We start from the raw sequence: 27,103 nt of genomic DNA, 5'->3' as shown, positions 1-27,103 counted from the left end.
CTCCATCCTTCCTGACACAGACATGTTCCAGAATATTAGAGTACCCCTCCATCCTCCACATCCTTCTCCCCGGTGAATACCGATGAGAAGTATTCATTGAGGATCCTGCTTGTATCCCCTGGTTCCACACATAGATTTTCATTTTTGTCCCCGAAAGGAACTACTCATTCTCAAGCTACCCTCTTGTTTCGAATATACTTAAAAAAATATTTTGAGTATCCCCTTAACCCTACTTGCCAAAGTCATTTCATGTCCTCTTTCTGCTCTCCTAGTTTCATTTTTAGGTCTCTTACATACCCAATAAACTTTAAAGGACTCTCTCGAAACCAAATGCTTATACCTGACACATGCTTCCTTCTTATTTCTGATCAAGCCTTCAATTTCCTTTGTAAACCAAGATTCTCTAATCTTACCATCTTTGCTTCTTACCCTGACAGGGAAATGTTGATTCTGAGCTCCTATTCTCTTACCTTTATGTGCCCCCCCTTCCCCACTACCCCATCGGATGTTTGTTTTCCCTCTAGCAGCTACTCTCTTACTTTCACTAGGTCCTGCCTTATACTTCTGAAATCAGTCCTCCCCAATTTAAGACCTTAACTGTGGGACCAACATTTTCTTTTCCATCACTAACTTGAAACTTATTGAACTATGGTCGCTATTCCAAAAGGTTCCTCCACAGACACTTCCAACACTTGCCCATCCTCATTCCCCAAGATTAGATTAAGTACAGTCCCTTCCCTAGTAGATTTGTCTACATACTGCTTTAAAACTTCCTCGTGTGCATTTTACTGATTCCACCCCATCTAAGTCACTTACACTAAAGCAATATTGGAAAAGATAAATTCCCCACTACTACAACGTTATTGTTTTCACATCCTACTGAAGTTCGCCTCCATATCTGTTCTTCTAATTCCCGTTGACTACTGGGAGGTCTATAGTAAAAACCCCATCAAAGTTGATTGCACCTTTCTTATTTCTGTTCTATCCATATAGCCTCACTGGCCAATCCCTCCAGGATATCCTTCGAGTACTGCCATAATGCTCTCTCAGATTAGCAATACAAAACTCCCTCCCTTATGTACTCCCCTCAGCCATGCCTGAAACTCCTATAGCTGGGACATTGAGTTGCAAGTCCTGCCTTTCCCTCAACCACATTTTTATAATTGCAAAACTATCATAATCCCATGCTCTCAGCTGTCTTACTTGTGAGGCTCCTTGCATTAAAGTAAATGTAGTTAAGCTACCAGTCCTTTCATGCTCCCCACCTGTGTCTGTCTGCTCTATCCACTGGATTTGCCCATTCTATTTTCTACAAATGATTGACTTCCCACCTGCTGCACTTTCATTCCGGTGCCCAACTCCCACCCCACTAGTGTAAACCCTCCCAAGTAGCACTAGCAAACCTCACTGCAGGGAAATTGGTCCCCCTTCAGTTTAGATGTAGGTCACCCTTGTACAGGTCACCCTGACCCTGGAAGAGATCCCAATGACCCAAATGCCTGAAACCCTACCCCCACACAAGCCATGCAATCAGCTGTCATATCTTCCTTTGATACTCACTAGCACATGGAGTAATCCCAAAATTACAATCCTAGGGTCCTACTTTTCAATTTCCTACTTACCTGCCTAAATTCTCTTTGCAGGACTTCATCTCTCTTCTTAACTATGTCATTAATACCAACATGGACTACTTCCGCTGGCTGTTTCAGGATGTGCTGCACCTGGATCCAAGACATTCTTGACCTTGGCACCAGAGAGGCAATACACCATCCAGGAGTCTCATTTTCAGCCACAGAAACATCCATCCATCCCCCTGATTATCAAGTCCCCTATCAATACTGTTCATCTACACTTTGTCCTTCCCTGCTGTACAACACAGCCATTTGCAATGCTACTAACTTTGCTGCTCCTGCACAAAGCTATGTTGACTATCCTTAATAAGTCCATGCTTTTCTATTTGTGAATATATCCTATCTAATAATTTCCTTACTACTATCCTCTAATTTGCAGGATTTTCCCTACTGCCCTTCTTAAACAAAGGAACAACTTTGGCTATTTTGCACTCGTCTGGGAGTTCACCTGTGATTATAGCATATACATAGATCTCTGTCAAGGCCCCAGCAATCGTCTCTCTTGATAACCTGGGATAGATCTTATCAGGCCCTGGGGACTTATCCATTTTAATGTTCAAGAGACCCAACAACACCTCATTCTTCAGATCAACAAGCCCTAGAATATCAACATACTTCTCTCTGATCTCACTTTTACCCATGACCTTCTCCTTGGGGAATACTGATGTGAAGTACTCATGTAGTTCCTCGCCCACTTCCTCTGGCTCCAGGAATAAATTCCCTCCTTTACCATCTCCCTAGCTACCTTCTTGTTTTTAATGTATGTATAAAGTGCCTTGAGATTTTCCTTAATCCTACTCACCAAGGACATTTTATGGCCCTTTTGAGCCCTCCCAATTCCCTGTTTAAGTTCTCTCTTGCTTCTTTTATATTCCTCTAGGGCCCTATCCGATTGCAACTTCCCAAACCTTACACACACTTCCTATTTCTTTTTGACTAAATTTACAACCTCTCCTGTCATCATGATTTTCAAACCTTGCCACCCTGGTCTTTCATCCTCATGTGAATATGTTGGTCCTGAACTCTGACTAGCTGGCCTAGGCTAGATTCCCAGACGTCTGATGTAGACTTGCTTAATAACTGTCGCTCCCAATCTACTCTCCCTAGCTCCTGCCTAATACTGTTATAATAAGCCTTTCCCAATTTAGCACTTTCCCCCAAAGTCCGATCTTATCCTTATCCATAACTATCTGAAAACTTAGAGTTACGATCACTGTTCCCACAATGCTTTCCCACTGAAACTTCGATCACCTGGCCAGGCTCATTTCTAGTACAGCCACTTCCTTGGCTGATCTATTTACATAGTGTGTCAAGAAACTCTCCTGGATGCACCTGACAAATTCTGCTCCACCTTCCTGCCCAATGATCCACATACTTGAAGCCCTCCCCTCTGCATCAGCTGTTTAGCCAGACATTCATCTGTACTATCTTCCTATTTCCTGCCTCTCTAGCAAACTAAAATTTGATTTTAGCTAAAGTTAGAACTGTTAAAAGGGTAACAAGGCTGGTTTATTCTTAAAAGAGTTGCTAACCTGTAACTTGAACATTGAAGGTCAGTTTCTCTCCATCAGCTTCACATGTGTATTCACCTCCATCTTTAGACTCCACATTATGAATGATAAGCTTTCGAAATGAACCCTCAGATTCGAGTTTCATTTTTTTATTCTGACTTAGTAGTTTTCCACCTCTGAACCATTTTACCTCTGTTCTGGGCTGTGACACTTCACAGCTGAGCGTAGCATTCTCTGATTGCCGAACCCTCACTTTCCTCTGAATTAAATCTTTATTGCAAAATCCTGTTTTCAGTTCTGCAATCAAGAAAAGCTTAGTTGGTACACTGCACAGAGAAGTGACAGAAATAAACATAACCAATGATCTATAAAATCAAAATTGGCAAAGGTTTGACAGGAACACCAACTTAATAATATACTTATTATAGAAAAAATGTAAATCTTTTACATTTCCAGTGTCTGAATAGGCCCAAAATTCACCTTAACTGTCATTAGCCTATCCAGATCTGCTGCCATACAACAGATACAGAAGGATATTGAAAAGCTCCTTGTAAAGAGGAAGAATCCAAACCTGACACTAATAAGGAATTGTGAAATAACATATTTGAAGAAAGATTCTGAAGGAAATTTTGATAAGCTACAACTTTGTCTGTTTTTAGGAAAGCTAAAAGGTTCTCAACATGGGAATACCCCTACTCAGCCCTGAACCCACTCACAGCTTTGCACTTCAATGACACCACTCGCAGTCCTTTGACTCTTGGACTGAAATTTCATCTCCATATTTTCTCCATAAAAAATACATTAATAGTATCTTTCAAGTCATTCCTAATGCTCTAAGGAACAATAATAGGCCAATTAGACCTTCAGGCCTGTTCTGTCATTCAATGAGGTCTAAATATCTTTGGTTAAAATCAACCTTGGATTTCAACTTCACAAATGAACCATAATCAAATGATTCATGTTCTTTGAGAAATAATTATAACAACTCATTCCCATTTCAAATCCAGTGGTGTTACAGATGTTGTTTACATACTCAAATGTGGTTTCTGCGATACCTCCAATGATGTTACAGTAACAGAAATTAAGTATCTGCAAAAAATCTCACGAGAGCTAATTAAATTCTGAAAATATCTTCAAAACATAAATGAAAATCAAACAGTAAGCAATCATCAAAGAGTACCAACCTGTAACTTCAATATGGAAAATCAATTTCTCTCCAGCTGTTTCACAGATATAACTGCCTCCATCCTTCGCCTCTGCATTCTGAATAATAAGTTTTCTAATTCTACCTTCAGAAACAAGTTTAACTTTTTGGTTAGGACTGAGAATCTTTCCATTCTTGGACCATTTGACCTCAGTTTTGAGTTGTGACACTTCACAGCTGAGAACAGCATTCTCTGATGCTTGAATCTTTACCTCCTTCTGAACTGATTCTTTATTGGTAAATACTGGTTCTGGCTCTGCAAATAAAAACATTTAGATTGATCATTTTTCTAAATTTGAACCTGCAATTTATACCATGTCTTTCATGGCCTCACACTTTATAACCAATAAAGTACTTCTGAACTGTAGTCACAATTGTAATATAGAAAAGCCAGGAGCCAATTTACACACAGTAAACTCCCACAAACAACAATGGAATAATGACCAGGTAAATGGTTTTAATTATACTGAATGAGAGATAAATATTGGCCAGGACACTGTGCAATAAGATCAAACCTAGCTAATCCCACCTAGCTATCTCCTCATCAAAAATATTAACTTTTTCTTTCTCCCAACCACATGTCCATGTTTCCACTGAATCAATTTGTGCTCCTTTCTTCAGCGGCCATGCCCATGGGCACATCTCCTGAGACAAATAATTCCATAAGTTATATTTAATCGCAAAACCAAAAGGAGTAATGGCATAGTGATTTTGCAGCTGGACTACTTCAGAGTAGTGAACTAATCATCTGGAGATATGAAATTAAATTCTACCTTAGCTAATGGTGAAAACTACTAGGTTATTATAAAATCTCAACTGGTTCACTAATGTCCTAATCTGCTGTTTATACCTGAACTAGCCTATGTGATTATGGAACCACATCAATGTGGATGATTTTTGACCATCTCTGATAGGACCTAGTAAACTACTCAGCTGCACCAAACTGCTACATCAAAACATAATAAAAATGATTCATCTGGACATGACAACAGTAAGCTGAGCCCACTAAGCTGCAAACTCCTCCTCCTGAATATTAATACTGCAGAAGTCATATGAACATACAGAAATTGCAGTAGACCACCTGATCCTACTCCAGGATCCAACAAGATCTGACTGAGCCTCAACTCTGTATTCCCTCCCACTCCTGGTTAACTTTCACTGCATTACAACAAGGCCCAATGCAACTTTGAGGAACAGCACCTCATCTGCCTGGGTATGTTGCAGCCTTCTGTACTCAATACTGAATTCTCCAACTTTACAGGTAACTTGCTTTTTCTGTCAGAACTGGCCTTTCCTTCTCCAAGTATCCATCTGGTATTTTGGCTCAATTTTTTTCTCTCCATTAGTACAGCCTGAATTGCATGCCTCATAGTCCATAATTTAACAGATATAAAGTGCATAACTTAACAGATATAAAGAAGCATAATCACGCTCTAACTACTACATTTACCCATTTGGCCTAGACTCACCTAATCAGGATCCTCATCCCTCATACTACCTTCTCTGAGACTTAAAATTACTTTTTTTTTTAAAATCTTTTTCCCAGTTTTGAAGAAGGATTTCAGGCCTGAAACATTAAATCTGCTTCTCCTTCCAAAGATGCTGCTGACCTGAGTATTTCCAGTATTTCTGCTTTTATTTCAGATTTCCAGCATTTGCATCTTTTTATGTTCATTTATGTGGAAGTTTGAGTTTTATAAAGTGATACATAAGAGCACAGGAGGAAGCATGATATTAAACATTAACAAATTATTGGTTAGACCTCATCTACAACATTCTGCCCAATCCTGGGTGCCACATTCAAAGGAGGATGTCATAACATTGAAGAAAATGGGGAAGATATTTATCAGAATGCAAACAGAGATTACAGACATTAGTGATATGCAGAAATTGACTTCCTCATAGGCTGACTTCAATCAGTGAGGATTGGTAATAATATCTCCTCCTCACTGACCATCAAGGCTGCACCTCAAGGCTGCGTACTTAGTCCCCTGCTCTACTCCCTATACACACTACTGTGTGGCTAAGCACGGTTCCAATACCACGTACAAATTTGCTGACCACATCACTGTTGTTAGACAAATCACAGGTGGTGACGAGTCAGTGTGCAGGAGCAAATTAGGACACCTGGTTGAGTTGTGCCACAACAATAACCTCTTGCTCAAAGTCAGTAAAACTAAAGAACTGACTGTTGACCAGGCACAGTAGTGTAGTGGTTAGTGTAAAGCTATTACAGCACCAGCAACCCGGATTCAATTCTGGCCATTGTCTGTAAGAAGTTTGTACGTTCTCCCAGCGTGGGTTTCCTCCGGGTGCATCGGTTTCCTCCCACATTCCAAAGACGTACGGGTTAGGAAGCTGTGGGCACGCTACGTTGGCACCGGAAGTGTGGTGACACCTGCAGGCTGCCCCCAGAACACTCTACGTAAAAGATGTATTTCACTATGGGTTTTGATGTACATGTGACTAATAAAGATACCTTATCTTATCTTCAGGAAAGGGCAGGGGGGAGAACATGTGCCAGTCTACATTGGTGGATCAGCTTTGGAGATGGTCAGCAGCTTTAAATTCCTGGGTGTTAACATATCAGATGACCGATCCTGGGCCCGGCACATAGATACAATCGCAAGGAAGGCGCCCCAGCGTCTTTACTTTCTTAGAAGGTTGAGGAGGTTCAGCATGTCTCCGAACACTCGAACAAACTTCTGCAGATGTACTGTTGAAAGTATCCTGACCGGTTGTATCATGGTCTGGTATGGCAATTCAAATGCACAGGAATGCAAGAAGCAGAGATGCTGAGGAGCAGATTGGGAGGCAGATTTTGTAGAGGTGCAAAAATAACAGGGTTGTTGTCATGGGTGATTTCAACTTCCCTAATATTGATTGGCACCTCTTTAGTGTAAAGGGGATAGATGGGACGGAGTTTGTTCAGTGTGTAGAGGAAGGATTCCTGACACAGTATGCGGACAGGCCGACTAGAGGAGAGGCCATACTGGACCTGGTACTAGGCAATGAGCCTGATCAGGTTTCAGATTTCTTGGTGGGAGAGCATTTTGAAGATAGTGACCATAATTCCTTGACCTTTACCATAGCCTTGGAAAGGGACAGGAGCAGACAATATGAGAAAGTCTTTAACTGGGGGAGGGGGAATTATGACGCTATTAGGCAGGAACTTGGGAGTGTAAATTGGGAACAGATGTTCTTGGGGAAGTGCACAACAGAAATGTGGAGGTTGTTTAAAGAATACTTGCATGGGGCTCTGGATAAGTTTGTCCCATTGAGGCAGGGTAAGGATGGTAGAGTGAAGGAACGGTGGTTGACACGAGATGTAGAATATCTTGTCAAGAGGAAGAAAGAAGCTTACCTAAGGTTGAGAAAGCATGGATCAGGCAGGGCTCTAGAAAGTTACAAGGTAGCCAGGAGCAAGAATGGACAGGAGAGCTAGAAGGGGGCATGAGAAGTCTTTGGCAAGTAGGATCAAGGAAAACCCCAAGGCGTTCTACACGTATATGAAGAATAAGAGGATGACTAGAGTGAGAGTAGGACCAATCAGGGATAAAAGAGGAAACATGTGCCTGGAGTCGGAAGAGGTAGGGGAGGTCCTTAATGAATACTTTGCTTTGGTATTCACCAGAGATAAAGACCTTGACGTTTGTGAGGATGGTGTACGACAGACTGATATGCTAGGGCATGTCGATGTGAGGAAAGAGGATGTGCTGGAACTATTGAGAAACATTGGGATAGAAAAGTCACCGGGGCCGGACGGGATATATCCAAGGTTTCTATGGGAAGCTAGGGAAGAGATTGCTGCGCCTTTGGCGATGATTTTTATGTCCTCACTGGCCACAGGAGTAGTGCCAGATGATTGGAGGGTGGCAAATGTCGTTCCTTTGTTCAAGAAAGGGAGTAGGGATAACCCTGGCAATTACAGACCAGTGAGTCTTATATCAGTGGTGGGCAAATTACTGGAGAAGATTCTTAGAGAGGATTTATGGGCATTTAGAGAAGGATAGGCTGATTAGGGACAGTCAGCATAGCTTTGTGAGGGGTAGGTCATACCTCACGAGCCTGATTGAATTCTTTGAGGATGTGACAAAGCACATTGATGAAGGTAGAGCAGTGGATGTGGTATACGTGGATTTTAGTAAGACGTTTGATAAGGTTCCTCCTGGAAGGCTTATTCAGAAAGTCAGGAGGCATGGGATCCAGGGAACTTGGCTGTGTGGATTCAGAATTGGCTCGCCCATAAAAGACAGAGGGTGGTGGTAGATGGAGCATATTCTGCCTGGAGGTCAGTGACCAGTGGTGTTCCACAGGGATCTGTTCTGGGACACATGCTCTTCATGATTTTAATAAATGACTTGGATGTGGAAGGGTGGGTTAGTAAGTTTGCTGATGATACAAAGGTTGGTGGTGTTGTGGATATTGTAGAAGGTTGCTGTAGATTACAACAGGATATTGATAGAATGCAGAGCTGGGCTGAGGAGTGGCAGATGGAGTTCAACCCAGATAAGTATGAAGTGATACACTTCGGGAAATCCAATTCGAAGGCAGAATACAAGGTTAATGGCAGGACTCTTAGCAGTGTGGAGGAACAGAACGATCTTGAGGTCCACGATCCCTCAAGGTTGCCACACAGGTCGATAGGGTTGTTAAGAAGGCGTATGGAGTGTTGGCCTTCATTAGTCAGGGTATTGAGTTCAAGAGCCGCAAGGTGATGCTGCAGCTCTATAGAACTCTGGTCAGACCACATTTGGAGTATTGTATTCAGTTCTAGTCACCTCATTATAGAAAGGATGTGGAAGCTTTAGGGAGGGTGCAGAGGAGATTTACCAGGATGTTGCCTTGGCTTAGAGCATGTCTTATGAGGGTAGGTTGAGCAAGCTACGGCTTTTCTCTTTAGAGAGGAGGAGGATGAGCGGTGACTTGATAGGGGTGTACAAGATGATAAGAGGCATAGATCGAGTGGACAGTCAGAGACTTTTTCCCCAAGGCGACAATGGCTAACACAAGGGGACATAATTTTACGGTGTTTGGATGAAGGTATAAGGGGGATGTCAGGGGTACGATTTTTTTTTACACACGGAGAGTGGTGGGTGCATGGAACGCACTGCCGTCAGAGGTTGTGGGGGCAGATACATTAGGGGCATTTAAGAGACTCTTAGATAGACACATGAATGATAGAAAAATAAGGCACTATGTGGGAGGGAAGGGTTAGAAAGATCTTAGAGCAGGATGAAATGTCGGCACAACATTGTGGGCCGAAGGGCCTGTACTGTGCTATAGTGTTCCATGTACAATCTCGAAGAATGACACTAGAGCAGGGTTGGTCCAAAATCCTACTACTAATCCCAATTCTTACGTTATTAAGATAAGATACCTTTATTAGTCACATGTATATCGAAACACACAGTAAAATGCATCTTTTGCGTAGAGTGTTCTGGGGGCAGCCCGCAAGTGACACCATGCTTCCAGCGCCAACATAGCATCCCCACAACTTCCTAACGTATAAGTCTTTGGAATGTGGGAGGAAATCGGAGCACCTGGAAGAAACCCACGCAGTCACAGTCTAACCTGACTGACTTGCTATCAAGAATAATTAATTGAAATACTTGATCTTTTATTTTTAAACAAACAAAAGCTCTGAAAACTATCCTGAGTGAACCTGTAGGGCTATCCTTATTACAGTAGCCATTAACAGTGAAGAAGAGATGTTCTTATTGACTTTTAGATGAAACAGTTCAACAGTAATAATACAATTGAGGATGTTATGATGAGCCAATAGCTGGAACAAACATTTCACACCTTGGGCTAATGCTGATTGAAATTACTATCATCTATGACTTCACAATATATTTGTTTTAAATCGTCTTACCTTTGACAGCAACATTGATGGTGATCTCATCCTCTTTGGTTTTAAATGTGTAAGCCCCAGAATCTCCAGATTTTGCATTGTGAAGGACCAGTCTTCGTGTGATACCTTCTGATTCAACATTTACAGCTTTATTCAGCTTTACTTTCTGTCCTTTTCTGTACCACGTCCCTTCTACAGTATTCTGAGCTACTTCACAAACAAGGACTACCTTCTCTCCCACTATTGCTGAGTACTCCGTTTGTGTTGTGGACTTCTTCAAGATAGTTGCAGTTGGTTCTGCAAACATAAGCAGAATAGAAATGTTGAGAGAATTGTTGAACAATACCATGACTGTTTGAAAATATTTGAAGAAAAATTAGTTGCTACCAAATTAACTATAAATTAATCCTGACCTGAATGAACTATGGACTGCATCTTAGGGGTTTGAAGGAAGTGGTGACAGAGAAAGTGGACCCATTGGTTGAAATTTTCCGTGACTCACTAATCTTCAGGAGGCTACCTGAATATTGGAAAACAGCTAATGTGACTCCCTTGCTCACAACGAGGAGAAAAGTGAAAGGCAGGGAATTATAGGCCAGTTAGTTTATCAGCTATTATCGTCAATAATCAAAGAGGAAATTGCTAATCATTTAGGAAAGCTGAATAAAATTAAACCTAGTCAACGTGGTTTTATGGAAGGGAAATCTTGTTTTGACAAATTTGCTTGAATTCTTTGAGGATGCAACAGGGAGAGTTGATAGAAGGGAACCTACATTTAGGATACCAAAAGCCATTTGACAAGATGTGACATAAGAGGCTGGTATATAAATTAAAATCCATGGTATCAGAGGAAGTGTATTAGAATGGATTGAAAACTGGCTGTCTCATAGAAAATAGACTTGGAATAAATGGGTCCTCTTCAGACTGGAAGGAGGTAATTAATGGAGTATCGCAGGATTCAGTTCTTAGCCTGCAATTGTTCACTACAGGCGACTCCTGCATTTTGGCGGGGATGGGTATTGTGTTCCTAGAAAACGGTCCACATCACGATTTTCTAAAAGTGAAGCAGCAGCATCTGTGCTTGTGGGAAGAAATGCAAGTTGAGAAAAAGTAAATTTCGTGCTTCTTTATTTAATTTTTTCACAGAAATTTGTGTAGGAGCTAACTTTATTCTGCATCTAAATGTTTGGACAGTGATCTGTGAATTCCATAAGGGCAAATTTTCATCACCCAAACAGCTGTAACATGGGATTCACCTGTATCATATGAATGACCTAGAGGAAGGAATACTAGTTCCAAATTTACCAACAATTTGAAAATAAGAGGAATGAGCATATTGTAATGAGGGCATTGTGATTCTGCAACAGAATATAGATAGATTGAGTGAGTAGGCAAAAGACTGACAAATGGAGCTTAATGTGGTGAAGTGCACATTACAATTCAGTAAGAGAATCAAAAGACAGATTACCTAATTGGAGAGAGACGGGAAGTGTGTGAGGTTCAGAGGCATCTAGATGTTCTAGTGCATGTATCACAAAAAACAAGTAGTTAAGAAGGCAAATGACACTGTGGCCTTTATTGCAAAGGGATTAGAGCTTAAAAATATGGAGGTTTTGTTGTAATTGTATCGCATATTGATGAGGCCTCACCTGGAATACTACTGTTACGGACTCAGTGAATGTCCCTTTAAAATAGAGGTGTGTGTGTGTGTGTGTGTGGGGCATGCTTACATCAACAGGAGATAAAGGACGTAATGGCGTTGTTGAAGAAGTCAGTCGATGGGGGAGGGGAGGGGGAGAGGGGGAGGAGAGGAGGGGGAGGGGGAGGGGGAGGGGGAGAGGGGAGGGGGAGGGGGAGGGGGAGGGGGAGGGGGAGGGGGAGGGGGAGGGGGAGGGGGAGCAGCCTGCTAGTTTCTCTATCGATGGATGAGAAACAATAACTGTGTCTGTCACTGCAAACCACGTATGGAAACTTGGAAGTAATCCGGTGAAGTTCACTTTGTTGCTGACCTGTAGAAGGAAACAGGTATTTGTGTGGACAGCCACGAGTCGGATGCTTTTTCGGGGTGAGGAAGTCACTACCGAGTAAACACTGAGGTGTCGTTTGGGTTCCATCGTGGAACATTTGGATTTCGTAATTACTCTCTCTATCTTCTGTACATCTATGTTCTATCTTCAGACAACGGTGGGTTGTTGAAGAAGCCTTTGCTCACATTTCACCTTATGGCTTGCTGAACTGAATTTTGAAAACCATTCCTGGACTTGGAGTTTGGGACTTTGCCACACACACACACACACACACACCACACACACACACACACACACACACACACAAAGAGTTTAGTTTTTGGGGTTAATGTTCAAGGTTTAACATTTTTACTTCTAACATACTAACATTTTTACTTTTATTTTTCTTATTATCATAAGTAGTGATTAGTAAAGTAGTTTTTAACACTGAATCATGACTCTGTGTTTCTTTTGTTGCTGGACAAAGAAATGTACAGCTTTGGACGCCTTACCTATTAAAAAAGATACAGTAACATTGGAGATGCAGTACCAAGGAGATTCATCAGTCTGTTTTTCTTACCATCAGAGACTAAGTAGTTTGGGCCTGTAATGAGGGATGACCTTGTTCAAACATACAAGATCCTAAGGGAGCTTGACAGGGTAGATGATGGGATTTCACCAGTGGGAGAGTCTCGAACAAGGGGACCAGATAAGGGGCTGATCATTTAAAACTAAGATACATAGAAATTTCTTCTCACAGAGGGTGGTGAATCTCTGGAATCTTTGGCCCCTGGTGGTGGTGGAAGTTGGATTATTAGAAGCATTTAAAGTAGAATGGGTGAATATTTGATAGTTCAAGGAATAGAGGAGTATGGATATATGGCACAGAAGAGGAGTTGAGACCAGCATAGATCAGCCATGATCATATTGAATGGGTGGGTAGACTTGAGTGGCCTGATGGCCAACTCCTCCTCCTCCTATTTTTCTTGTGACCTTGAGTATTTCTGCTTATATCTTCATATGTTCTTAATGCCATTTGCCAACCTAACCTTCCCAACCCAACCTAGGCCCAACATTTTGGTTGCCACATTTGTATTCTTGGAAGCATATAATGTCCATTCGGTTGCATCAGATATTGCTTGAACTTTTGCCTGAACAGGAGTGTGACGTATCTTGGTTATGTTGTAGATCACTTTCTCCATCTGCAAGGTCATTTCCCAATAACAAAGAAACTCCTTCCACTGGCAAACTAGGTCTTATCCCTATCTCGACTGGTCCTTCTACGAACTTTGACTTTAAAATCACCCTGTGTAAAGGGACAGACATGGTCTCACCTGTAATGCCTCGTACTAGATTTACTTCACCAGTGTCACTTTCTTCACCAAAATTTAAAACACTGTCCAGCAAGAGAGATTGACTAGCCCCAGTATCTCTAAGAATTTTCACTGGCACCTGCGGTGACTCATCATTCAGTGAAACAAAACCCTCTGATACATAAGAACGGAATTCTTTTCTCACCTCCTCCAACTTTTCCGCTTTTCCCTCTTGCAGGGACTGATCTTTAACAGCATCTCCTAAACCTTTTTGATTTTTAATTGCCTGAAAGCAAGCATTGGGCCCAGCTTCCTTCTTTTTCTTCAAAGGGCACAATTAGATATCACGTGGCCAGGTTTCCTACAGTAATAACAAGTACGCTCAACAGGTTTCTCCAGCCCTGGCTTCTTTTCATCTTTTCCTTTTTGATTACCTCCCAATTTAATCTCTGGTTTACCTGGATTGTCTTTGTAACTCTTTTGAAAGGTTTTAGGTTGTCCCCATTTGGATTTATGGGTTTTAAAGCATAATCATCTGCAACCTAGCAGTTTCTTGTAAAGTTTCCACTCCCTTTTCATTTAAATATGTTGTTAATTCAGCTGGAACACATCTTTTAAAGTCTTCCACTAATATCAATTCTTTCAATTTATCAAAATCCCCATCTACATTTTAGCCAGGCACCATCGTTCAAAACATATTCTCTTTCCATTGGCAAATTCCATATAAGTCTGATCTGCAGATTTCCTCAAGTCTCTAAATTTTTGTCTGTAAGCTTCAGGTACCAATTCATAGGCCTTCAATATAGCTTGTTTTACCTTGGTATAATCAGCTGCATCCTCAGCAGACAAGCAGAATAAGCTTTTTTGAGCTTACCTTTAATCCACACTCTGTACCATAAGAGCCCATCCTTTCCTTGGCCAGTTTTGAACTCACAGCAACCTTTTCAAAATGTTGGAAATACTGATCAACCTGATCTTCCTCAAAAGGAGAGACTAATCGAACCTCCCTGCTGGCTGAAAAACCATCATCAGAATCAGATTCCACACTCTTTTGCATCATTTGTAAATCATGCTACCTCTGTTTCTCCTTCTCCTCACTATCCAGCTCCATCCTCTTCAATTCCATCTGCTTCATTGCTAGATCAGCCTCTATCTTCATCCGAGTTATCTTTTGTTCTCATTCAGCTTCTAATTTCTTTTGTTCTCGTTCAGTCTCTATCTTTAACTGGGTTTGTTCTTGTTCAGCCTCTATCTTTAACTGAGTTTGCTCTCTTCAAGCCTCTAATCTCTTTTCCTCTTGTTCGGCCTCTAATTTCTTTTGTTCTCGTTCAGCCTCTAATCTCTTTGCCAGCTGCACCTGTGCCTCAGAAATTGCTATTTCACTGCCAGGAAACTGTTTTAACACTTCCTTCTCAAACACCTCTTTCCACATAATGGCCAGTTATCAATCTCTGAATATCTGCCTTTCTCATAGACTGCTTTACTTCTGTAAGGTTTAGCCTTGTAGCAATCTTTATCAATCATCCTTTGTCGCCACCTCCAATCCCTTTTGGGTGGTGACTCCCAAAAATGCTTAATATCCATTGCTGCTGGTTTCCACACACACAAGCCAATTAAAAAGAATTTATCAGACCTCCCTCAAAAATCTTTGGATTGAATCCCGAATGAATCTCGTCAATCTGGGGAACGATCCCAGACGACACTCGTTAATCTTTGGATTGGATCCCGGACGAGCCCCAATTTTTGTCACGAACCAGCAACAAAAGAAACACACTGAGCATGATTCAGTGTTAAAAACTATTTTATTAATTACTACTTATGATAATACGTAAAATAAAAGTAAAAATGTTAGTATGTTAGAATTCAAAAATGTTAAACCTCGAAACGTTAACCCCAAAACTAAACTCGTCGTGTGTGTGTGTGGCAAAGTCCCAAACTCCAAGTTCCGGAATGATTCTTAAAGTTCAGTTCCACAAGTCATAAGGTGAAACATGAGCAAGGGCTTCTTCAACAACCACCGTTGTCTGAAGATAAGACGTAGATGTAGAAAAACAGAGAGAGAGTACATTCGAAATCCAAATGTTCCACGATGGAACCCAAACGACACTCCAGTGTTTACTCAGGTAGTGACTTCCTCACCCCGAAAAGCATCCGAATCGTGGTCGTCCACACAAATACCTGTTTCTTCTACAGGTCAGCAACAAAGTGAACTCCACCGGATTACTTCAACTTCCATACATGGATTTCAGTGGCAGACACAGTTATTGTTTCTCATCCATCGATAGAGAACACTAGCAGGCTGGTGTCTCTCTCCCTTCTCTCTCTCTCTCCTTCTTCTTCTTCTAACTTCTTCAACAACATCATTACGTCCTTTATCTTCTATTGACGTAAGCACGCCCCACACACACATATACACACACACTCTCTATCTTAAAGGGACTTTCACTGAGTCCGTAACACAACATTATGTCACTGTAATGTTGTTTGTAAAACTTCCATAAAGATTGTAACTATCAATTGTCAATCTTCCCCTGTGTAATGTCAAGTTATATTAGTTTTGGTATTTGAAGATCTTGCTGTCATTGGCATTTGATCTATGCGCTACAACTTAGTACCCCCAGGAGTCAAAAGGACATGGATTGATAGATGAAGAACAAATCCTGCTGCTAATATGTTCTTTATGCAACAGAGGCTCAGAGACCCTCCAAGATACAGCCAAGCACTCCTGGTAAGAATGTACCAAGGAGTTAGCTGGAAGGAATAATGCTTTGTGAGGGCACTCTGTGAATGCTTGCACTTTGGGGAAGCCTGAAATGCAGGCAAATATCTATGCCCATTCTGCCTACTTTTCTGGGTGAAGGAACAGTGAACAGAATCATTCCAGCTGGAGTGTGAAGTTTGAATATGCTGCATAATGCAATAATGACCAGCATATGTGAGATGTATACCAGATGTCAGCAGTGGCATAGATAGGGTAGACAGTCTTTTTACCCAGGCTGGAAATGTCAAAACACTAGAAGGCATAGCTTTAAGGTGAGAGGAGAAAAGTTTAAAGGCAATGTGCAAGGCAACTTTTTGGTTTACAACAAGGAGTGGTAGGTGCCTAGAATGCACTGCCAGGAGAGCTGGTGGAAGCAGATAAGATAGCAATATTTAAGAGGCATTTAGACAGACACATGAACAAGTGGGAAATAGACAGATAAGGACCACGTGCAGGCAGATGGGATTAGTTAGACTGGCATCATGGTGAACGCAGAAATGGTAGGCTGAAGGGACTGTTTCCATGCTGTACTGTTCTATGTTGTATGTTTGTAGGGTGCTAACCATGGCATTGACTTGCATGAAGCAAACCAATCCAGGAGCACCCAAGATTGCAGGTGGCAATTCTTTGTCCTCACTGAAATCTCTTAAGTTTGAGTTTTGGCCCTATAAATCATAGTTTCAAGGAAAACAGAGTTAATAAAAGCTAGTTGTTCTGGTCACGGTTCAAACCAATAAGGTTGAAAAATCATGCTGGCAATGAATTGTGGGTGTTGCCATTTGTGAGAGCTTTAGATTGGAAAAATGGTGCTAACACAAATGAAAATCCCACTGTAAAGTTAAGAGTCAAATTTCCCAAAAGGCGCCAAGGCACTCAGAAATGGTGGAATATTGCTCTGCTTGGGCTTAAACCTGCTTTCAATTGTGCAACTGTTTTATCGGAGCTGTGCAAAGGAATTTCTAAGCCATGGACTTTAAAAAAGGTTCCAACATCTCTTGTTGTTCTTCATAACTAAGCCTTTCATTTCAGTCCATCTATTCTGTAACTCCTCCGTTCACTTACCACTTCCCAAACTGATGCACTCAAAATTTGACAAAATATTCTGACTTCATCTTGCGTGGTGACTTGTATAGTTTTAAAAGTAGCTAGTTATAAAACTTATAAAACCTTTGGTTTTACAAATGTTTTTACAAAATTTGTCCTCCCACTTTTTAAAAGCAATGTACTGAATCCCTAGTTCTCTGCTCTTTAGTATATTTTTAAGTTGCTTTCTTTCCTAATTCTTCCCTAAAATCCATTATCCCCAGTTCTCCAGATACTTTTTTTTAATCTAACACCTACATGTTAATCTTCTAATTATCTGTTCACCTAAGTGACCTACAGAATCCTTCATAGAGTCATAGTCATACAGTGCAGAAATGGCCCTTTGGCCCAACTATCCATGCCAACCAAGATTCCCATCTATGGTAGTCCCATCTGCCAGTGTTTGGCCCATACCCCTCTAAACCTTTCCTATCCACGTACCTGTCCAAGTACCTTTTAAATGTTGTCAGTGTACCTACCTCAACCACTTCCTCTGGCAGCTCATTCCATAAACTGACCACCCTCTGGGTGAAAAAGTTGTCAGGTGTTCTAATTTTGTGTTAACTGCTAATCTTGACACTGTGCTACATATATCCAGGTAATCGGTATATAAAGAAAAGCAATGATTCTGAAACTGACCTCTGATGGGACAATGGGCAGAATATTTTCTTTGAATGAGGTAGGGTACATGGGTGAAGCAGCATTATTGTATTACTGAACAAGTAATCCAATGGCCGAAACTATTGTTCTGGAGACACAAGTTCAAATTTCTCCATGGCAGCTGAAGAATTTAAATTCACTTTGTTAAATAAATATGTAATAAAAACCTAGGTTAGAAATTCATCTGCATTGTCTGTGAAGCAATTGGTTCAAAAAAGTCTAAAACTAAATCATTAAATCTGCTAGCAGCAGTTGCAAAACAGTACTATTGGGCTCTCTAATGCAATGCCAGTCTGTTTCAGGAACAGTCTGTGTTCAGGGTCAAACTTCTACTTTAGTAGCACCTTTCCTCACAGCTCTATCTTAAGGAAGTAGCCCTTCCATTTGAACAAATGAACTAAGAGCAGGATCCTCAAGCCTGCTCTGCTTCATGTTCATAGATGATCTGATTGTGAGCTCCAGTCAACTCGTGGTAACCCTTCTTCCCAATGCTTATCAAGTATTTATCTGGGTTGCCTTAAAAAAAGTTCAAAAGACTCTGCTTATATTGTCCTTTGAGGAAGAAAGTTCCAAAAATAACCTAATTTCTGTCCCTATTTTTCTTCTCCAGTTCTGGATTCTCCCACAAAAGGGAAACATCCTTCCCACATTCATCCCGTCAAGACCCCTCCAATACATTACCACAAGATAACCAGCAATACACAAAAAGTGCTGGAGGAACTCAGCAGGTCAGGCAGCATCCATGGACGGAAATAAACAGTCGACGTTTCAGGCCGAGACCCTTCATCAGGACTGGAAAGGAAGAGGGCAGAAGCCAGAATAAGGTGGGGGGAGGGGGAGGAGCACACGCAGGCAGGTGATAGGTGAGTTCAGGTGATAGGCGAGTCCAGGTGATAGGCGAGTCCAGGTGATAGGGGGAAGGTAGGTGGGTGGGGGAAGGGGAGAAGATGTAATAAGCTGAGAGGTGATAGGTAGAAGAGGCAAAGGGCTGAAGGAGTCCGGTAGGAGAGGGCAGTGGACCATGGAATAAAGGCTGGGGGAGGGGAGGAGAGGAGATGGGCAGGTCATCAAGGTGGGGGAGGGAGCCACAGGAATAAGGGGGGGGGAAGAAAAAGGGGTGGGGTTACCGGAAGTTAGAGAAATCAATGTTGAGGCCATTAGGTTGGAGACTCCCAAGGAGGAATATGAGGTGTTGTTCCTCCAACCTGCGACTGGCCTCTACATGGCAATAGAAGTGGCCATGGATAGACATGTCAGTATGGGAATGGGATGTGGAATTAAAGTAGGTGACCACCGGGAGGTCCTGGCTGTTGCGGCGGACAGAGCGAAGGTGCTCAATGACGTGGTCACCCAATCAGACAACCAGCATTGTTTTAGGTACAGAGAACTGCTGGCAAGGAATGATTGCATGTGAAGATGATGGAAAGAGAATGGCAGTGACCTCATAGGGATGATGGGGGATGGGATGTTGGAAAGGGTGGGGAGATAGAGAAACCTGAAATGATTTCTTAACAGTAGTGCACTTCGGGGCAACTTCCTTGTGCAGAGGGAAATCATGGAAAGCAGTTATCAGATGTACATCAGGGCATGAGTACCCTTTATGCATGCAGCCAAATGGCCTTACATGTGTAAATGCATAAGTCACATGTATGAAATATGCAAGATTCCTACTTTGACGTTTGAGCTTTTCTTGACTTGCACATTGCAATAGCAAATGCTATATATGGCATATTGCAACAGATACTGCTAGCAAGAATCATGATGCAAGGTTTTTGAGAGCAAGGGTGACCCTATCTTCCATAGAGTCAGAGAAATACAGCACGGAAACAGACTCTTTGGCCCACCGAGTCTGCACTAACCATCAACCACCCACTTACACTGATCCTACATTAATCCCAATTTTTTTCTCCTCACATTCCCATCAACACCCCTATGTTTTACCCTTCACCAAGACATTAGGGGCCAATTTACAGCGGCCAATTAACCTACCAACCTGTATGTCTTTGGGATATTGGACGAAACTGGAGCACCTGGAGGAAAACCATGCAATCATAGGGAGAATGTGCAAACTCCACACAGACAGCACCCATTCCCTTCCACTCTCTGGTGTCTTGGGGCAGCACCTCTACTAGCTGCACCACTGTGCCACTCTGACAGCATGTGTTAGCACTGTACGCACTAGTGTTTGTTGTGTTTGTTTGTTACCAGAGGTTTGTTCAGCAGGATCCTTGATGTGAATGTGACTTTCATGACCTGGAAGGGATGCATAACTGCACTGGAAGACTTACAAAATTATAAGCATTCATAAACAACAGTCAAGTCCTTACAGACACCTCCCTGGCAACTTCTTTTCATCTCTTTTTGTTTGGAGTCTTTCCCCTGCTTTTTCTTCATTACTGATAATAATAAACATTTTCTCTTTTTGCTGGTTTTCTTTTGGCATGCCACCACATAATTTGAGGGTGAACCTGCTGAAACCAGCTGGTGGTGTGGTGACTGGGATCTCAGTTTGGATCAGTCTAATTATTTTCTGTAAGAAAATAGCACCAGTCATGACTCAGACCAATGTGGTCGAAAATCTCAGCAGAAATGAGTTTTGGTCATGAGTAACCATGTCATTTTAACAAGGTAGATGTCAGAGAAACAGTGCAGGTCTACACGAGTTCCTTGCACCAAGAAGTCCATCCATAATAACAACTGACGTTAATTCACTCAGCAAAGCGTACAAAATTGGTTCTATGTTCTGTGATTTTTGTCTGGATAACACCAGTATGTTGACTGTTGCACAGTTAAATTTCCAGTGTGGCAACTCACCGTCTAGTCGGGCGAACCGGCTCGGCAGTCGGGTCGCGCAGCGTCGGAGCGACGAGGCCCAAGATGGCGGCGGGCCTCGTCTTTCCGAGCGACGGGGAGAACCCGCACGCGGGAAAGTCCTGATGACGTAGGACTTACGTCATTACCGGTTGTTTTTGGGCGGGAACATTCTCCCTTAAAGGGCCCGTGCAAGGCAGGAAAATAAACCAGTTCTGTTTGGCAATCCTCCGAGTAGAGTCTTGTTTTATTCCGCGGTAGCAACTGCTACACCAGCCCTATTATCTGATGGATGTTGAAAACCCATCAGATTCACTTATTTCCTTTAGGGAAGGAAAACTATTTTCCTTATCTGGTTTAGTCTATAATATCTTCAGGCCCACAGAAATGTCTTTTAACTGCCTTCTGAGAAGGCCTAGCACACCACCAAGTTCAAGAGCAATTAGGAGTGAGGATTAAATGCTGGCCTTGCCGGAAATGCCCATATTCCTTGATGATAAAAGAAAAATGTTCCTTCTGCCTCAAAAGCATACATTGACATTACTTTGGCTGATATCCTCTGTGCCATATTGGTTTTACTTTATTAGCAAATTACTCACAATGCCATCTCTTGTTATGTTATTCATTCAAGGGATGTGGGCTTCGCAGGCTGATCCAGCATTTAATTGGCCTTGAGAAGGTGGTGAGCTGCCTTCTTCAAACACTGCAGTCCTTCCGGAGTGGATATTCCCACAATGCTGTTAGGGAGGGAATTCCAGGACTTGACCCAGCAATGGTGATATATTTCCAAGTCAGGCTTTGGAGGGCAACTTATCAAAAGAAATCTGTTTTGACATTCTGAGGATGTGTGGATTCATTATTGCCCATTAGTTGCATTAAATACAACTGAGAGGCTTACTAGCCCACTTTAGAGATGAGTAAAAAAAATCCATCAGATCAATGTGGGACTGTCATCAAGTACAGCCAAACTAGATACAACATTGGTGCTACCTACTGTACTCATGCTGAACTCAACAAGTTCATTACTTTTACTGCCAATTTCCACCATGTCCTCTCCTTATATGGTCAATCTGTAAATCTTGCCTTCCTTTTCTGGATCTCTGTCTTCTCGTCAGGAGACAGGCTGGCTACCAACATCCATTACAAGTCCATTAACTCCCACAGCTATCTCGACTATCTGCGTTACATTTGTTCCAAACATGAGACTCAGTACAGATGCCTCTGGAATGTCTTCGCTCTTCCTAAGCCATAGCTTTCCTTCAACAATTATTAACAAAGCCCTTGATTGCATTTCATCCATTTCCCATGTCTCTGCTCTCACCCCCTTTCCCCTGTGACAGAACAAGGATAGTTTCCCCTGGTCCTCACCTTCCACCCACCAGACTCCACATTCAACAGATCATTCTCCACAATTTCCATCACCTTCAAAGAGATTCCACCACTGAACACACTTCTCCCCCCCCCACTTCCTCTTTCAGCATTTCATAAGGAACATTCCCCTCATGACCCCCTGGTCCACTCTCCGTTCCCACCATCCTAGAACCTAAACAGCCTTTCCAAGCAACATAGAACAATACAGCACAGGAACAGGCCCTTCGACATTGTGCTGAAGTAATTAAGATGATGATGCCTAATTACACCTAATCCATTGTGCCTGCACATGGTCCATATCCCTCCATTCTCTGCATATTCATGTGTCTATCTAAGAGTCTCTTAAATGCCTCTATCGTGTCTGCCTCCACCAGCACCAATCCCTGTAGCACACCACTGGTCACAGGCCTCTAATCTGAAAAAGGACCCCTCCACTACCACCCTCCGACTCCTACCACCAAGCCAATATTGGCTAACCCACCCTGAATCCCATGTCTTCTAACCTTCCATACTGGCCTACCATGCGGCACCCTGTCAAAAGGCTTTGCTGAAGTCCATCTAGACAATGTCTGCTGCCCAGTCCTCATTTATTCTCTGTTACCTCTTCAAAAATTCAATCAAATTCGTGAGACACGATTTCCCACACACAAAGCCATGCTGACTATCCCTATCTTGCCTTTCCAAATGCAGATAAATCCTGACCCCAAGAATCCATTCCAATAACTTATTCACCACTGATGCAAGGATCACCAACCAGCAGTTCCCTGGCATATCGCTGCTCCCCTTCTTAAACAAAGGCACAACATTAGATATCCTCCAATTTTCCCCATATCACCTGTGGCTAACGAAGATGCAAAAATCTCTGCTCACCTGAATTGCACACAATAATCCAAGTGTGAACTAACCAATGATTCATACAATTGTAACATGACATCCCAACTCCTACTTTCAATGCCTTGTCAGATGAAGGCAAGCATACCATATACCTTCTTCATGACACTGTCCACCTGTGCCACCTCTTTCAGGGAACTATGCACTTATACCCAAAGATCTCGCTGTTCAAAAATTCTCCCCAGGACCCTGTTATTCACTGTGTATGTCCTGCCCTGGCTTAACTTCCCAAAATGCATTGCTTGTCAGAGTTAAATGCCATCAGCCATTTCCTTCCCCTCTTCATCAGTTAATCTATAAACTGTTGTATCCTTAGACAACCTTCTTCACTGTCCACTGTACCACCAATTTTGGTGTCCTGATCAGACACTCAATATCTCTCATCAACCAATGTTCCCTAATCTTGTCAGCCTTGCCCTTCACTCTAACAGGAAGTAGCTGAAGCCCTTCCGCCTCCACACTTCATCCATGCTGGCCCTGAACTCCTCCTATCTCATTTTTAAGAGTCCCCCACTTGCCAGCCATCCCTTTACCTGCTAACAGCCTCTCCCAATCAACTTTTGTGATTTCCTATCTGATGCCATTGAAATTAACCTTCCCCCAATTTATGACTATAAGTTTTATAGTCCAATCATTTTCCATAACTATAGTCACTGGTCCCAAAGTGCTCCCCCACTGACAAATCAACAACTTGCCCAGCCTCATTCTCCTAAGATAAGGTCAAGCGCAGCCCCTTCTCTGGTACAGCCATCTAAATATTGTTTCAGGAAACTTTCTTGGACATACTTAAAAATTCTGCCCCATCTATAGAACTCTGGTTAGACCACACTTGGAGCATTGTGTTCAATTCTGGTCACCTCATTGTAGGAAGGATGTGGAAGCTTTAGGGAGGGTGCAGAGGAGATTTACCAGGATGCTGCCTGGATTAGAGAGCATGTCTTATGCGGATAGGTTGAGTAAACTAGGGCTTTTCTCTTTAGAGAGGAGGAGGATGAGAAGTGACGATAGAGGTGTACAAGATGATAAGAGGCATAGATCGATTGGACAGTCAGAGAAATTTTCCCAGGGCAAAAATGGCTAACACAAGGGGGCATAATTTTAAGGTGATTGGAGGAAGGTATAAGGGTGGTGGGTGCGTGGAACACACTGTCAGAGAGGTGGTGGGGGCAGATACATTAGGGACATTTAAGAGACTCTTAGATAGCCAAATGAATGACAGAGAAATGGAGGACAATGTGGGAGGGAAGGGTTAGATAGATCTTAGAGCAGGATAAAATGTCAGCACAACATTGTGGGCCGAAGGGCCTTTACTGTAATGTAGTGTTCTATGTTCTATCTAATCCTTTAGCACCAAGTCTATCCCAGTCAATATTAGAGAAATTGAAATCACCAACTTTGACAACCCTTTTATTCCTACACCTGTCTGTGATTTCTCTACGTATATATTCTAATTCCTGCTGACTACTGGGGGACCTACAGCATAACCCATCAAAGTGATCCACCCTTTTTTAATTTCTAAGTTCTACTCATATGGCCTCATTGGACATCTCCCCTAGGATATCCTCTTTAATTACTGGTGTGATGTTCTTCCTAATCAATAGTGCAACACCCCCTCCTGTTTTATCCCCACCTCTGTCATGCTGCAAGCATCGATACCCTGAATATTGAGTTGCCAGTCCAGCCCATCCTCAACCATGTTTCTGTAATAGCTATAATATCATAAAACCATGTGCCAATCCATGCTCTGAGTTCATCTGCCTTACTTGTGAGGCTTGCACTAAAGTAAATGCAGTTTAGCCTATCAGACCTTCCACGATCCCTGTCCTGCCCCTGTCTATCCTGCCTAATGGCTTGCTTTAACCTCAATATTTGCTTCAACATTCTCATCTGTTATACTACTTCTGTGGGATGTGACATAACCCATCCCTCTTGTACAGGTCACCTCTGTCCGGAATAGATCTCAACAATCCAAGTAGCTGAAGCCCTCCCACCTGCACCCTTTCAGCCACACATTCATTTGCCCCATCCTCCTACCCTCACTAGCAAGTGGCACAGGAAGTAACCTTGTGATTATAACCCTTAAGGTCCTGCTTTTTAACCTTTTGCCTGACTCCCTAAATTCACTTTGCAGGGCCTTATCGCTCCTTGTCTAATATGTGAGTACCAATATGCACCATGATCTCTGGCTGCTCAACCTCCCCTTTCAGAATGTGCTGTGCCTGCTCAGAGATCTTTGACCCGAGCACCAAGTATGCCATCCTGGCGTTACGGACTCAGTGAAAGTCCCTTTAAGATAGAGAGTGTGTGTGTTTGTGTGTGTGGGGCATGCTTACGGCAATAGAAGATAAAGGATGTAATGACGTTGAAGGGGAGAGAGAGGGGAGAGAGAGAGAGGGGAGAGAGAGAGAGGGGAGAGAGAGAGAGGGGAGAGAGAGAGAGGGGAGAGAGAGAGAGGGGAGAGAGAGAGAGGGGAGAGAGAGAGAGGGGAGAGAGAGAGAGGGGAGAGAGAGAGAGGGGAGAGAGAGAGAGGGGAGAGAGAGAGAGGGGAGAGAGAGAGAGGGGAGAGAGAGAGAGGGGAGAGAGAGAGAGGGGAGAGAGAGAGAGGGGAGAGAGAGAGAGGGGAGAGAGAGAGAGGGGAGAGAGAGAGAGGGGAGAGAGAGAGAGGGGAGAGAGAGAGAGGGGAGAGAGAGAGAGGGGAGAGAGAGAGAGGGGAGAGAGAGAGAGGGGAGAGAGAGAGAGGGGAGAGAGAGAGAGGGGAGAGAGAGAGAGGGGAGAGAGAGAGAGGGGAGAGAGAGAGAGGGGAGAGAGAGAGAGGGGAGAGAGAGAGAGGGGAGAGAGAGAGAGGGGAGAGAGAGAGAGGGGAGAGAGAGAGAGGGGAGAGAGAGAGAGGGGAGAGAGAGAGAGGGGAGAGAGAGAGAGGGGAGAGAGAGAGAGGGGAGAGAGAGAGAGGGGAGAGAGAGAGAGGGGAGAGAGAGAGAGGGGAGAGAGAGAGAGGGGAGAGAGAGAGAGGGGAGAGAGAGAGAGGGGAGAGAGAGAGAGGGGAGAGAGAGAGAGGGGAGAGAGAGAGAGGGGAGAGAGAGAGAGGGGAGAGAGAGAGAGGGGAGAGAGAGAGAGGGGAGAGAGAGAGAGGGGAGGAGAGAGAGAGGGGAGAGAGAGAGAGGGGAGAGAGAGAGAGGGGAGAGAGAGAGAGGGGAGAGAGAGAGAGGGGAGAGAGAGAGAGGGGAGAGAGAGAGAGGGGAGAGAGAGAGAGGGGAGAGAGAGAGAGGGGAGAGAGAGAGAGGGGAGAGAGAGAGAGGGGAGAGAGAGAGAGGGGAGAGAGAGAGAGGGGAGAGAGAGAGAGGGGAGAGAGAGAGAGGGGAGAGAGAGAGAGAGGGGAGAGAGAGAGAGGGGAGAGAGAGAGAGGGGAGAGAGAGAGAGGGGACAGACAGAGAGGGGAGAGAGAGAGAGGGGAGAGAGAGAGAGGGGAGAGAGAGAGAGGGGAGAGAGAGAGAGGGGAGAGAGAGAGAGGGGAGAGAGAGAGAGGGGGAGAGAGAGAGAGGGGAGAGAGAGAGAGGGGAGAGAGAGAGAGGGGAGAGACAGAGAGAGGGGAGAGAGAGAGAGGGGAGAGAGAGAGAGGGGAGAGAGAGAGAGGGGAGAGAGAGAGAGGGGAGAGAGAGAGAGGGGAGAGAGAGAGAGGGGAGAGAGAGAGAGGGGAGAGAGAGAGAGGGGAGAGAGAGAGAGGGGAGAGAGAGAGAGGGGAGAGAGAGAGAGGGGAGAGAGAGAGAGGGGAGAGAGAGAGAGGGGAGAGAGAGAGAGGGGAGAGAGAGAGAGGGGAGAGAGAGAGAGGGGAGAGAGAGAGAGGGGAGAGAGAGAGAGGGGAGAGAGAGAGAGGGGAGAGAGAGAGAGGGGAGAGAGAGAGAGGGGAGAGAGAGAGAGGGGAGAGAGAGAGAGGGGAGAGAGAGAGAGGGGAGAGAGAGAGAGGGGAGAGAGAGAGAGGGGAGAGAGAGAGAGGGGAGAGAGAGAGAGGG

General features: G+C 43.4%; 1 protein-coding gene across 1 annotated transcript in view; it reads right to left on the bottom strand.

Moving 5' to 3' along the window:
- The window catches only part of LOC127570499 (obscurin-like), a 465,385-nt gene that overhangs the window by 377,380 nt on the left and 60,902 nt on the right, over positions 1–27,103 (bottom strand). Inside the window, exons 8-10 of the mRNA XM_052016136.1 lie at positions 10,222–10,497; positions 4,327–4,602; positions 3,164–3,439 (exon numbers count right to left, since the gene is read on the bottom strand). Of these exons, the coding sequence (XP_051872096.1) occupies positions 3,164–3,439; positions 4,327–4,602; positions 10,222–10,497 (828 nt within the window). The remainder of the gene's footprint in view (positions 1–3,163; positions 3,440–4,326; positions 4,603–10,221; positions 10,498–27,103) is intronic.

This window comes from Pristis pectinata, chromosome 5 (assembly GCF_009764475.1).
Source record: "Pristis pectinata isolate sPriPec2 chromosome 5, sPriPec2.1.pri, whole genome shotgun sequence".
NCBI lineage: Eukaryota > Metazoa > Chordata > Chondrichthyes > Rhinopristiformes > Pristidae > Pristis > Pristis pectinata.
This window is presented reverse-complemented; position numbering and strand designations above follow the sequence as displayed.